Source organism: Acanthochromis polyacanthus, chromosome 14 (genome assembly GCF_021347895.1).
Source record: "Acanthochromis polyacanthus isolate Apoly-LR-REF ecotype Palm Island chromosome 14, KAUST_Apoly_ChrSc, whole genome shotgun sequence".
Lineage (NCBI taxonomy): Eukaryota > Metazoa > Chordata > Actinopteri > Pomacentridae > Acanthochromis > Acanthochromis polyacanthus.
In genome coordinates, this window is record NC_067126.1 from 38,160,437 (window position 1) to 38,174,481 (window position 14,045).

General features: G+C 46.8%; 2 protein-coding genes across 3 annotated transcripts in view; both read left to right on the forward strand.

Annotated features, from left to right (window-relative positions):
- si:dkey-100n23.5 (cyclic AMP receptor 4) overlaps positions 1-14,045 on the forward strand; it is a 64,491-nt gene that overhangs the window by 35,856 nt on the left and 14,590 nt on the right. For both annotated transcript variants that reach the window (XM_022199199.2, XM_051959164.1), the window contains exon 11: positions 12,329-12,476. In XM_022199199.2, the coding sequence (XP_022054891.1) occupies positions 12,329-12,476 (148 nt within the window). The remainder of the gene's footprint in view (positions 1-12,328; positions 12,477-14,045) is intronic.
- Positions 1-14,045, forward strand: part of bcor (BCL6 corepressor) — a 114,151-nt gene that overhangs the window by 26,680 nt on the left and 73,426 nt on the right. The window lies entirely within an intron of this gene.

Below are 14,045 nucleotides of genomic sequence, written 5' to 3' on the forward strand. Positions count from 1 at the left end.
CACACACACACACACACACACACCTGCTACACCTGAGCGCCGCGTAAACTTTGTGCTCAGGTTGTTTTATTTGCATCTCGGCTTCGCTCCGCTATCTTATCTCCTCTCAACCTCCCTCGCCGCCCTGCTCTGCCTCACCCGTCCTCCTGTCTCTTATCTCGGAAAGCTGCGCTCTCCCACTAACGCAGGCTGTGTGTGAGTGTGTGTGTGTGTGATGGAGGTATAGAGCGTTTTATTGGCTTTTATAAAACCAGGGCTTCATCGGCTGAGGGCTGGTGGGAGGAGGCGTGTGGTCCAGTAAATGATAACCCCGGTGCTGTTATTACTCCTTCGCTCCCTCCCTTCTTTCATTTGCTACTCCCCCCCCTCCTTCCTCTTCCTCCCCTCCTCTCCCTCACCCCCTCCTCCCCTCCTCCACGCAGAACCGGTGTGATTGGCAGGTCAGGGTTACTAAGTGATTAGCTGCAGCGGCTCTGCTTGTCGCCACGGCGATGTAGGCGGAGACACAGGTCAATTACAGGGTCAACGTCTTTCAGAGGCTCAAACACAGCTCGCCCATCCTCCCTCACCTCCTCACCCTTCCCCTCTCCCCATTCACCTCCTTCCTCTCCTCCTCTTCCTCCCCTCCTTCTGCTGTCAGCTGATGAAGATGACAAACTGCAACCCTTTCTCCTACCCCCTTTATTTCCTCCCCTTCCCTCCCTTTAATGTCACTTTCGCTTCCTCTCTCTCCCGTCTTTTACAAAGTCTTTGTTATTACCCCCCCTCCTTATTTCCACTCTTCCTCGGCCGGGCTCTCCATCTTTCTGCTTCTGTGTTTTTATGTCCTCCCCCTCTTCCCTTCCTCCCTCCACTTTTCTTCTCCTCAGCCACAAAAAGCCCTCTCTCTCTTGAGCAAATACGCTCTCGCTCGGCTCCGCTCTGCCTTCCTCCAGAGAGCGAACGAGGAGAAAACGGGAATGAATTGCTCTCTCGTCGTCGTCCTCCACCTCCCTCCCTCCCTCATCCTCCCCTTCCTCCTCCCCCCCGTTCGGCAGCGCTGACTGTATATATCTCCGGCTCCTATTAATTTGTTAGCCTCCCCTTCCCTCCACCTTCCCCCTCCTCCTGGCTCATATCCTCCTCCTCTTCCTCCGTCTCTCCCTCCTTTCCTTCCCCTCCCCTCCGCTGAGTGCTGGAGTGTGTAAAGTGTTTGTCACGGTGCCGTGCCGATGTCGCTGTGCGCCGCTTCCACACGGCAGACAGCCTCAGTGTGTGTGTTTTTTCCTTCTTTTTTTTATTTGTGTGTTGTTTGTGTGCGTGTGTGTGTGTGTGTGGGTGGTTGGTTTTCGTGTCAAGGCGAATGCGCCGCTGCTGCTGCTCCAGCTCCATGTGTGTGTGCTTCCTCATGGTTTGTGTGTTATTATTATTTTGCGTGTGCATGCCTAGCGTGTGTGTGTGTGTGTGTCTGAGTGGGGGATTATTTCTATCTGAGCTCCAAAGCCTCCTAAACAGGGCTTAGAGAGACGGCCCAGGGCAGCAGCTAAAGCCGTCGGGTAGAGCTCTCTCTTTCTCCCCTCTCTCCCCCCTTCTCTCCCTCTCTGTGCCATTTCTCCCTGCCCTGATCCATTGCGTTAATACACAGACACTCCCACACACAAACACACACTCTTGTTTTGGCCCTCATCTGCTGCCACGCACACACACACACACACACACACACACACACACAGTCACACGCCACACGCAATTTTAATCTGTTCCAAATGCACACTGGTAAATGTGTTAATTCGACACCAGCTGTTGCGAATTGAAATGGGAAAGCGCTCCTACTTTTCCTCGCCCGCGCTCGCACACACACACACTCGTGCGCGCACACACACACACACACACACATGGACGAGTCATTATACATCATTTTCCTGTACACATCTCCCTCTCGCACTCACTCATTCACTTGCCCTCATTTGGCAACACAAAAGTAGCACCAGACACTCACACCTTCGCACTTATCCCTCCTCTCCTCCTCCCCCTTTCTCCTTCTTCCTCTCGCTCCCTCTCCCACTTCAGTCCCTCTCAGCGCTTTGTGTGTGTGTGTGTGTGTGTGTTAGCACTGCCCGGGCACGACTAGAGTTTTCACAGTCTGCTTCTCACTTCGCCTCCCCTGTGTGCTTTATGGTGTGGGTGTGTGTTTGTTTACAAGGCTTGTCTAGATTCCTACTGTGCGCGCTTGTACGCTTGTTTGCATAAATAAGCCCTCTCTTCGGAACCTAGCTGCCGATTTCCGTGGCGCGCCGCGGCTCCGTGTGCAAGCGCTCCTCCTGGACAGCCGGTTTCGCGGGGACTCATTTTTTCTCTCTTTTTCTTGCTTTCTCCTCAAACACAACCCTCGTTCCCCCTTTTTGACACCGAGAGGGCAAAAACCGGCCTTCCCGTTGAATTTCTTATTTTCTCTAAGGCTTTGTCTAGCAGCTCTAACTCCCGTTTTCAGAGCCGGTTGCCTTTGAGCAATCAGGGTTAGGCGCCTGGAGGAGGGGGATAGATTGGCCCCGGCTGCAGGGCTCGAACTGGTGATGCATCTGTAACCTTGAGTTCACCCTGCCGCCCCAGGAGGCAGCTCGCATCCTCCTAGTTATTCTTGGTTTCCCCTCAATGCAGCGTGTGGGTTTCGCGGTGTGTTTAGGCCTATATGCGCTTGCAGGGGATTTTTTCGTACGGGCTCCCTATAGCGTCTAAACCCCCCTCCACCAACCCTCCTACCTCCGCCTTTCTCTGGAGGAGATCTGATTTCCCTGCTCCAGGCGAGCGGCGAGAACAAGACAGCGTGTGCACGCATCTGTGTGTCTGTGTGTGTGTGCGCTTCGGTGCACGTCTGTACTTTCTGCGTGCACGCGCAACCCGGGCCAGGCAGACCTTCCCCATCTCCGCTCTGCGCTTTGAAAAACGAGGGAGGAAATCTCAGAGCAGCAGTTATTATTCATCCCTCAAAGAGAACGGGGAGGAGGCGGCGGAGGAGGAGGAGGGAGGGAGGGGAGGGAGGGATGGATGGAGGGAGGAAGAAAGAGAGCGCCAAACGGGAGGGATGAAGGAGGGGTGGGGGATACATTAACTCTTATCTCACTGTATTCGGCATTCTGCATCCCAGGATGCGCTCTTTCTCACTCGTTCTCACTCCTGCTTTCTCTTTCCTTTCTGCACTCCCTTCCTTCCGTTCTTTGCCTCTACGCCTCTCGGAATATCTTGCATTCAGCGTGCATGAACGTGTGTGTGTGTGTGTGTGTGTGTGTGTGTGTGTGTGTGTGTGTGTGTAGGCTGGTGTGTGGTTTGCACTGTATACCCTACTATCTTTTGTGGTGTATTTTGTTTACTTGAACAAGTGAGCTGATGCTAAAAGGCAGCAATGCAAGGTTCCAACTCTCATCTTTATTTGTTTGATAGCCTTCTTTATTTATCTATCTCTTCACGTTCAATTTACCGCACGAGAGTGGCAGCATTGGCCTGTTTGCTAAAATAAGTTTTGAACTTGATGTGGCGTTTTTTTTTTTTTCCCCCAGATTTGGAGGGAAAGAAATCGACCATTTTCTCCTTTCTGTGTAACTTTTATGTGCAGTTTCTGCGGGAGTGAAGTGGCAGGCTCCAGGGGGGTTGCTACCCAAATCAGGATTAGCTGTGTTTGAATGGAGTTGTATACACTAGGAGGTAGTGCGGCAAGAAAGCACATAGACGGACTACTCTGATCATTAGATTTGATGTTCCTATTATTTTGCCTTATTTACATGGATAACATAAATCCTCGCAAGTCGGAGCAAGGTCTGGTGTCAGATGTCGTGCTCTTTGAACGCCCTGATTGCCTGTGTGATAGCGTAGCCACATGTGGCCGTGTGGCCCAGATAATATTTAGTGGCTGCTGTGTGTGTGTGTGTGCGCGCACACACCTGTGTTTTGCATCTCAGGCAGTGATCGGTGTGTAACTGGGGGCGGAGAGCCACGTAGCCATTCGTCTCCCATTGAGCAGCGGTGACGCTCCGCTATTCATCCCCATTTAGCGAGACAGAGAGCTGGCCTACAGGGCTGTGTGTGGAGCGCGCGCACACACACTGGGCAGACACCGGCATCACAGCTGGACACACACACATCAGGTCTCTAGATTCTGTATCGTAGTTGACACACGATGTGTGCGTGTGCGTTCAGATGACTCCTATATATACTCACACACAGAATACAGGTGTGCGAACATCTCCATTTAGCAGTTAAACTATATACAGACTTATAACTCCCTGTATACATATATATAGGTCGAAACAATAGGCAGCATAAATCCTTATAGGCAGACCAACTACATGCAGATATAAAGGCGTATACATACATCAGTGTGCATGCACAAATGCTAAAGGAGATACTAGATAACCTCCCTCACATGCACACATTCAGTGGTGCATGCAAACACAAACGCACACTCGCACGCACCCACACACACCCTGTTCCCCCTCCCTCTGCTCTTTCAGGCACGTCTTTAAATATTCATCACTCTGGCTGCTCTGAGAGTGCCGTAAACGCTGCCTCACACTCCAGGGAATCGCTAAAGCCTACTCTATCATCTGCTCTCCCTCCCTCCTCTCTCTCTCTCTCTCCCTCCCTCCTCTCTCTCTCTCTCTCTCTCTCTCTCTCTCTCTCTCTCTCTCTCTCTCTCTCTCTCTCTCTCTCTCTCTCTGTCTCTCTCTCTCTCTCTCTCTCTCTCTCTCACACACACACACATTCACGCACACACTTCGAACCACAGCCACTCACAAGGATAAACTCACGTGCGCAAACACTCGAAGGCACAGCCAGTGGCATCACTGGACACACAGACGCATGCAGGTACATGAATCAGACGCTGGGAAACACACTGAATTTGTGTATGTGTTGTGTGTGTTTGTGTCTTTACTGGCTCCCAGCACAGAGGGTTGAGCGGTGTTGTGTTCCAGGAAACAGGATGTGTCTTTGTTTGGGTTTTATTCTGTTGGTGAACGTTAGCCGCTTTACTCCCTTGGGTCTGTGTGCGCCTCTTTGTCTGTTACCGTGTGTGTGTGTATCGTGCAGGTGTGTGTGCGCATCTGTTTTTGTGTTTCAGCCTGATTCCAGACTCATTCGGTGAAATTTTCACGCAGGAGATTGACAAGAAGTGCGTGCAGCAGCTATGCATGTGTGGGTGTGCGTATAATGGGAGTCATACCCGTAGCAGTTATCCCCATGTTGACCTCATGATCAAAGTGGATTATGTTCTGGTTTTCACTTGTCATGCACATGCTCGTGCACGCGGACACCCTCACCAGTGTCATTACTCTCGCTGGAAAGAAGATTCACATGCCCATATTTATAGACCGCGCCGTATTCCTGCAGATAGTCACAAACATTAGCGCTTTATGCACGTCGGAGTGGCTGATCACATGCCGCCGTTCAACAATGAGTCGCCTGTTCTGGGTTTTCGCTGCCCTAAAGGCCGCCACACGTGTAGCAGACAACAAGTGGACAAGAGGCAGATAAGCTCGAGTCGGAGTATCCACGGATCAGATTTTATTTGAACCGAGCGTCGATCACTGAGCTGCGGAGCTCTTAAAAACTCAACGATGGCTGAGCAGTACTTAAAAATGATTCTAATTATTTCTAACTTTGTTGTTTCAAATTGCTAAAACCACAGAGATCTGATTGTGTCGGAAAGATTTGGATTCAGTGAGTTGATAATGCTTCACTCAGATTTAATAAAAGGCTATCATGCCCCAAAGGACCATGAAGTATAATTAGACTTAAACTGTGGCAAGTTCTTGTTAATTTTTCGCTTTTATTGTTTATCTTTTGTTATTTCGGCTTCTCTAATTTGACCTGAAATAAATTTTTGGAAATCATCCTAATAAATCTTTTTGAAGGCTGCAGATAGGCTGTGCAGTGAGCATCACCAGAGCTGTTCATTCTGTTTGTTGTGTATGTATATGTATATATGCATATATATATATATATGTGTGTACAGCCCCTCCTATAGAGCACCGTAATTGCAGTGATTTTGTTCCACCTATAATTTATTCTTTGTAATCAAGGTCAGTGCTGGCAGGGCTATCCCCTTTAGTCAAGGAAAAGTTCAGATTTGCTGTCAGCAGCAGCTCTGCGGGCAGCGTGAGGGCCTTGTTTGGGCACCGTGAAGCATGTGATTTGTCTGGAGGAAGGAAAAAAAAAACAAGAAGTGAGGCAGTCAGTCATAGAGGGGAGGAAGTGCAGTCGGGTTCAGGATGACTTCTCCGTCTAGCCGCCCTCCACTCCTGGAAAGGAGTTCTCATCCGAGCTGTTAAAGCGCATTTCACCCAGGATGTTCAGCACAACAATTAGAGGCAGACAAAAAGGTGAAGTCTCACAGAGCGAGGAGGGGGAAACTGATGGCTGGAAAGTGCCGTAGACTGGCAGGGTGGGATATTGGAAGAGCTAGGGAGAGACAGCAAATGAGGGATTTTGCGAGTGTGAGGGGGAGAGACGGGTTCAAAGAGTGAGTGACAGCATGATAGATGGAAGGTCTGAATAAGTGAGAGAGGCTCGGAGATGCTGCGTGAGTGCTAATGATTGACTGCATGCTTACAGGTGGTAGCAGGCTGACGCTTAAAGCTGCGTGCGTCTGCGTGCACGTGTGTTTATTGTTGTTGACCATTTGCTCCTGATATTGTATACACAATATTATCCCTGTTGTGAGACTCGCTCGACTACACCGTGCACACAAAACCCTGACACACACACACACACACACACACACACACACACACACACACACACACACACACACACACACACACAGCAGCAGCTCAGCCAGGCATCGCCCGCAGCCACACTCTCCTTCCCACCACTGCCTCCCTCATTCATCTTTCATTAGCCCGGCTCACACAGGAGAAGCAGCCTACCACCCCCCATCTCTGCTCGCCTCCACCCGTCTCTCCATCGCTCCCTTCTCTCTATCTAACCTCCTCGCCTTTTTTTCCCCCTCTTTCCTCCCTCCCCTCTTCTGTCTTATCGCGGTTCCTCTCGCACGTAATCTCTTTTGTTTGTCTCACTCATGTCTTGCAATCTGTCTTTTGGATATCTCTCCTCCTCCTCCTCCTCCTCCATCTCTTCCTTCGCTCTCTGCCTCCTCTGCTTTTTAGTCTTTTTCATTCAGCCTCACTCCTTCACCGCTTTGCCCTCCTCCTCTCTCCTCCTCCTCCTCCATCGCTCTCGGCCCTCGTTCCCCTTCGCAGCCTCACTCTTCCACATTTTCACCTCTTTATCGTGCTCTCCTTTCCCCTCTCTCTCCCTCCTGTGCGGTGCTGTTTTCTCCGCCACTCGTCTCTGCCGTCCCCCCCCCACCTTCCTGCCTCCCTTCCTCTCGCCTGCTCTCTCTTTCTTCCTTTCATTTCGCTCTCCGTCTCTCCCTCGATGGAGGGGAAAGGCTCTTCGCCTCTAATTGCGGCTGTTCCGTTGCCATGGCGCGTGTTGCTCAGCGCTGTGAGGTGCTGTCTGTCTGTGTGTGTGTGTGTGTGTGTGTGTGTGTGTGTGTGTGTGTGTGTGTGTGTGTGTGTGTGTGTGTGTGTGTGTGTGTGTGTGTGTGTGTGTGTGTGTGTGTGTGTGTGTGTGTGTGTGTGTGTGTGTGTGTGGCAGGCAGATGATTGCTTGCTGCCAGCTCTCGTTTCCCGGACGCCGATCGCGTTTCTTTGCGGCAGCAGGAGAAAAAAAATGAGACGCCAGAAATAGCCCCCCTTCACACAGACCCACTCACTCTCACCGCTGCGCTGTCAGGGAGAAACGCACACTCACACATGCACACACACATGCAGGCAGACGCACACACACACACACACACACACACACATGCAGGCCAAAGCACACACACACAAACACGCGTTCACTGCATTTCCTCCCCTCCTGACACCCTGAATGCATGTGACCCGGGTTAGACTGCATGTAGACACCTTTTCAAACATGCACATCCGTTTACACGCGCCCGCATGCGTCCGACTTCCTCCTCGTGCGTGCGTGTGTGTGTGCGCTTCTTGCGTCTCTTAGGAGGTTGTGTGGGGACTCCTGATTTATTTCACCTTTAATGGGAAGTGAAATGAATGTGAGCAGCAGCTGGTCTGGTCCTCGGAGATACGGAGGTAGGCTAACCCAGAAAACAGGCAGCGCTGCTCTGAAACGGTCCTTACTCTGACGAGCGCCGCTCCACGCCGCTCCACGCCGCTCCACGCCGCTCCACGCCGCTCCACGCCGCTCCACGCCCACGCTCCACTAGCTGCACTGTTTGTTTTATTTTAAGCCGTGTTTAGACGTCTCTTTGACACCTTCGCCCAGAACGAGCGCAGGTAGGTTCATCCCCAACCCCCGGCCAACCCAACTTGTGGTTTTCCCGCTGTCAAAACTTTTCAGAAGCTCAGTGGAAGGTAAACGGAGACAGATTAATAGCAAATAAACCTTGCAACCTCACACTGCAAAAGAGGATAAGAGAGGATTATAACCAGATTTGTGGACGAATCTCCATAATCATCTTCTGTGCCGTTCTCCTGCAGTTCTCGCTGGGTTTTTAATGGAAAGAGGGGAAAAAAACTGCTCGTGTTTGTACTGGCTTAGTCTGATAAAGTTAAAGTGCTTGAAACCTGTAATTTAATGGTTTAACCAAGATGTTTACCAAAATCGAAGTCCAACCAAATTATATCAACAGCTTAGATCAGTCCGTTCCTTCAGATATGCTAAGAGCAAAACAGTTTTTATTGTTAGAGATGTCCCAAGATCGTCCCCAGTATTGATATTAAGAAAAATGTATGTTTTCGAGTCCGTTCCGACACCTCGGATCGCAGAAATACATGCATTTGCTCAGTTCAGATTCCAACAAATCTGTTATCTCTCATCTCTTGTTAGCAAAGATCAGCGTAAAGGATTTTCAGCTTCTCATTTCTCATTTAAGTGCCGGCCGTTGTGTTACGTGGTTAAAATGACAAAAGTTGCTGGCAGCAGATCCTTAATTAACATGAATTCTGCCAGTAACTTGATGACAGGCCAGTATACAAAATGTCTGTTCCGTGTTGTGCTTTAACACCACTGACAGTGAGACATATGACATCCATAATTTAATTCTGATTTTGTAGTTTTGAACCAGAATTTTCAGCATGTGGATCAAGTAGCTTGTGAAGAAGGAGGTATTCTAAATTTTTAAATACATCACGTACATCTTTTTTTCAACTATTGCTATTGTCTACAACCAATTGTAACGACTCCTTTTAAAGGATTTAGGATTGTGATCAGGGCCAAAAAACAAAAAAAACCCCTGACAATATTACTCATGAGCAACCAGTTGTCGTAGAAAATGATGGAAATTTTGGTTCGACACACGGGTGCAGATGAAGAAGAAATGTTCAATGTTGTGGGCACAATCCAGTAAAGACAAAAATAAGCTTAATGTAAATGCTTTTGTACTATTTTGGCAGCTTTGATCATAAACACAGTTCAATTCAGAGATTTTTTTTTAAAACAAGCCTCTTTCTCCACTTAAACCTGTTTCTTTATTGCTCTATTATGACTTACTATGTGGAAGACTGTAAGTTTAAAGAAATGGTTAAAAATGTTTAAATGTTCAAATTTAAATATGTACTATAATAGTACATGATGCTGTTTTTTTTAAAACATTTTTTTGATGTTAGGTTTTGATGTAAAACCACCCAGCACAATAAGCTTCAGTCTACACCTTTTTATTCTGGTTATATTTTATGTTGAATTATTGGGCTGTTTTCTTCTGGTCTTGTTGTGTAATTGGGTTTTTGATTCTTCCTTTAATTTTAAAAGTGTTCCAATATGTTACATATTATAACTTGCACATGGTAAAAAGCAACAACAGAAAATTCCAAACTTAACAGAAGTAATGTCAGGACTCTATGCTGTCTAAAATCTATTCCTTTAACTGCATTTTTGATTTATGGGTTCATTATCACTCGAGATTAGAGTCCAGTTACATGAAGAGGATCCTGATTAGGTTATTGAGAGAAAGGTAGATTTGGTAATCATCATTATATGAAAAATGACAATGAAGCCATTGCAACAATACCAAAAACTGCAATTCCTAGAATGGCCACTTGAGGCTGATTCCAAAAGTGAGTCGATCTCTATAGATCTCAAAATCAAAACGCTGAATTTTAAATAAAAAATAAACACGTTTACTGTCTTGTGCAAAAATGGTTTTGGTCTCTACAGTTTGGTTTCTTATTGATGAGAACTCTGCAGTGTGTGAATTTTTATATAACCCCCCGGTTAAAGTTTATTGAGGCTTAAAATTATGCATAATTAAGGGTGTGGCGACTTTGAGTGACAAATGGACATGTCAGAATACACCAATCTGTGAGTGGCATCAGAGAGGGCCTGTTCCTCTGTATATACCGCTACATCGACTAGCCAAAAAACCATAGCATTGTCACGATAATTGCAATCCCTGTGTGAAGTTACCATAAACAAATATAACCGACCACATTTCTCAAGTATTTTCCCTGCTTCTCATGACGTATAACATTAGCACTGCTTGTGTTTTCCTGGTAGCCATGTGCTTTTCTGTTCTTACACTGTGCTTGCACAATGTGTTAAAATTGATTACCTGTTGGGTTTTTAGCCTTTTGACCATTTGTCATCCAAGGAAACTCTCTTAAAGGATAGTCGTGCCGATATATTCAGTGTTTCTCTTAATGCCAGCAAATCCCATTGAGAGATTTAAACCTGTGACAGATTTCTGCAGTCTGTGCAGCCAAAGCCTCATTTATTGTCCAGAAACTTTCAGCGTGTGTGGAGTCAGGTCTATAACGTCCCGGTGTTGTAAATACCAGTGTCTAATAATCCACAGCTGACATTTGTTAAAAACTGTACTCGCCTACTGTTTTAGGAAAGCACTCGGACTTTTAGACTTGATATTTTCCTCTCGTGTCGGTCTGCTGGAATAGAAAGTAATGCTGTTTTAGTAGTGCTGGTTAGGCTGGTTTGGTTAGGCCTCAGTGGAAATTTTGGCGTACGTGCCTTATTTTTAGTACCTTGGCTAGTGTCACTGTTAGCCAGCGAGGCTTGTTTGTTCATGTTCAGTGATGTCTCAATATTGGCAGCAGTGTTGTGTAGTGATTCATGTGGAGGATGGCTCAAAACACAACATCACTGCTATTGCCAAAGATTTCACCAAAATCATTACCGTTTTAAAAACTGGCAGCAGTTCCCACCCTCTAACTGTGTGAGTCATGTCGGGCTGAGTGACTGTAGCGTGTCACGTAACTCCTCGTAACCACAAAACAACGGCGGTTCTCTTTCTCAAATGGTTGGTTTGGTATCTTCCTTCCCCACGGGGCAGGAAACTCGCTCAGGGACGAGTTTGCCGACCAAGAGGTCAACCACCAGTGGCCACTTAGTTCACGCTGCACACCCAACCCAGGAGCACAACGCATGCTGAAAATGCCACGAGCCGTGCACGGTTTGATTCTCCGGCTAATAGATCAATAAAAGACATTAGTGGCGGACTAGCCCAGCGAGCAGCGCTAATACAGGGTTAATCCAGGGTTAATGGCTGAGCAGCATCATTCTCAGAGGCAGCCATTAGTTCTCAGCCACGCCGTACAATATCAGGTTCTCCTCCTCATCGTGCCCCGGGTTCCCAGGAACAGGGAGGGAAATTGAAAAGAGAGGAACAGAGGATCGGCCTCGTGAGTCGAGATGAAAATGAGATATCCAGACAGATGAAACCGAATGCAAAGAAATGGGGAGAAATATCTGAGGGAGGCTAAGCAGTGTGTCGGAGGCGTGCGCGGAATGGATAAGGAGGACGAGATGGGACGATGAAATTGTGGTCAGGAAGCTGAGAGGAGAGAAAGGGGTGAGAAGGAGAGGAAGGGAGTTGAGCGCTACACATCTCCCTGTCCTTGTAAAGTGCTGCGTGCTGTCGAAGCGGCAGCCAAGAATGTGTCAGCCCAGCCGTCTCACGCTGCCTAATGGGCTCTTAAACGCTGATATAAAGCTCACTCGCTCTTTCGCCCTCCCCTTTCCTCTCTCTCTCTTCCTCTTTTTCTGCCTCCGCCACTCGCTCTCATTACCTCTCGTTCTCACCCTGTCCCTCACTCTGTCACTCACTTGTCCTCTGCCTCTCTTTCACTCTCTCTCTGTTGCTCTATCAACCTGGCGCTCGCTGTCTTTCCATTTTTTCCCGTTGCTGTCTGTCTTCTCCCCCAACCCCCCGACTTCTCCTTCAATTACTCCGGCCTCACCTCTGAAGCTCTCGTTATTTAAAACTTTTTAATGGATGAACTTAATACTTCTCTGTCTGTTTCTCTTTCTTCTCCACCAGGATCCATAACGCCTTCTACCCTGAGGGTCCATCCTTCCCCCTCACCCTGTTGCACGTCCTGTCGGCACCACTCCATGGTTTGGCCAATGCGTTCGTCTTTGGCCTGGATAGGGACTGGTGGAGCCTACTGAGTCCAACTGGCTTGCAGGTAAAGAAAATGAACATCAGTGGCACCTTTGAGACAAACATGTAAATGTAAAGACTACTTTTAAACCATCGCCATATTTTTTAATTTTCTTTATTTAATTTTTTCCTGCATAGATCTCTCAAAAGGAGATGATTAAACTCAAACATTACAAAAACAAACACAAACAATCATGTCGGATTGCTATGTCTCTGTATTATCAGTGTAGTAGTCCTTATCCTGTCGTTGGTGAGTCGATGGTCCATTTCTCTCATTTCCATCGACATTGATCTTCATCGTATGTGTCAACTGTTCCATTTCATTCACAGTTTTTAACCAGTCAACTTGTGTTGGTGGATCTGGCATACACCACTTTCTTGTGATTGCTTTTTTACATGCTGCTAACAAGATTTTCAACAAATATTTGTCCTCTTTTGCCACAACATTCCCTGTCATATCGCCAAAATACAGAAACATACATGACTTAAGTATATCATATGCCAGGATTTTGACAATTACGAGGTGGACATCTTTCCAAAATTTTATAATATTAGGGCAAAGCCAAAAGACATGAGAACAATCTACATTTATAGCCCTTTTATGTCTGTGGTACAGATGGATATTTACTCCGGATTTTTGGTGTGATGAAGAATCTTATTAAATTCTCCCAACAATGTAATCTCCGTACACGTGATGATATTGTTTTCCAAATATGTGACCATTCATCATCAGAAGTTTATATATTAATAATTTGAGATAGCAGATTTCTAAACTTCAGGAGCCATAAACGTTCTGATTTGTTAACATGCACTAGTATATGCAGTAGTATTCAGGTTTCTTTCAGAGCGCTACAACTAGACTATTAAGATTTCTCAGAACCGTGGTAATGACTTATCCTTGTCTCTGAATATAGGATGTGATGTCTACATGCTCAAATGAAACTTACGTTCATGTAAACATCTATGACAGTAGCTGGGTTTCCATTACAGTTTTTCGCAAAATAAAAGTGATATTTCTAAAATTTTGACAAAGTGTATTTGCGCTTTGAACGTGTTTCCATTGAAAGTTGTTCTGGGCAGAAGCATCGTAACTCTCGTAAAATATCATCCCGCGAGATTTCACTGCAGGAAGATGGACGCCCGAAACCTGTTTCTATCTCCTTAGAACACTCTGCATTCCTCTGCTGTTTGCTGTCTAGTATGGCAGTGATGTTTTTCTCAAGAATAATGGCAAGAAAAGTCTGGTTCTCCTCTTCTGTCCACACGTACCGCGCCATGTTTACTCCAAGAGAACTGGTCATGTGACCAGGTACGTCACGTCCGTTGACGTATAATTGCGGAAAAAGTGTTTCCATTGCGCTTTTGCGATATTTTTCAATATCGAAACGTCTGAAAAACCACCTCATGAGAGCGTTAAAAACTTTTTTACGATATTTTAGTCCTTTTTCAAAATTCAGGTGTTTCCATTACCAGATTTTTATTGCGCTATTTACATTTCGCGCATATCTAAGGGTAATGGAAACCCAGCTAATAACAGTCCTGCTTAGAGATGTCTAGCTGGGCTAATTTTGACCGTTTTAGCTATCTTTTTTTA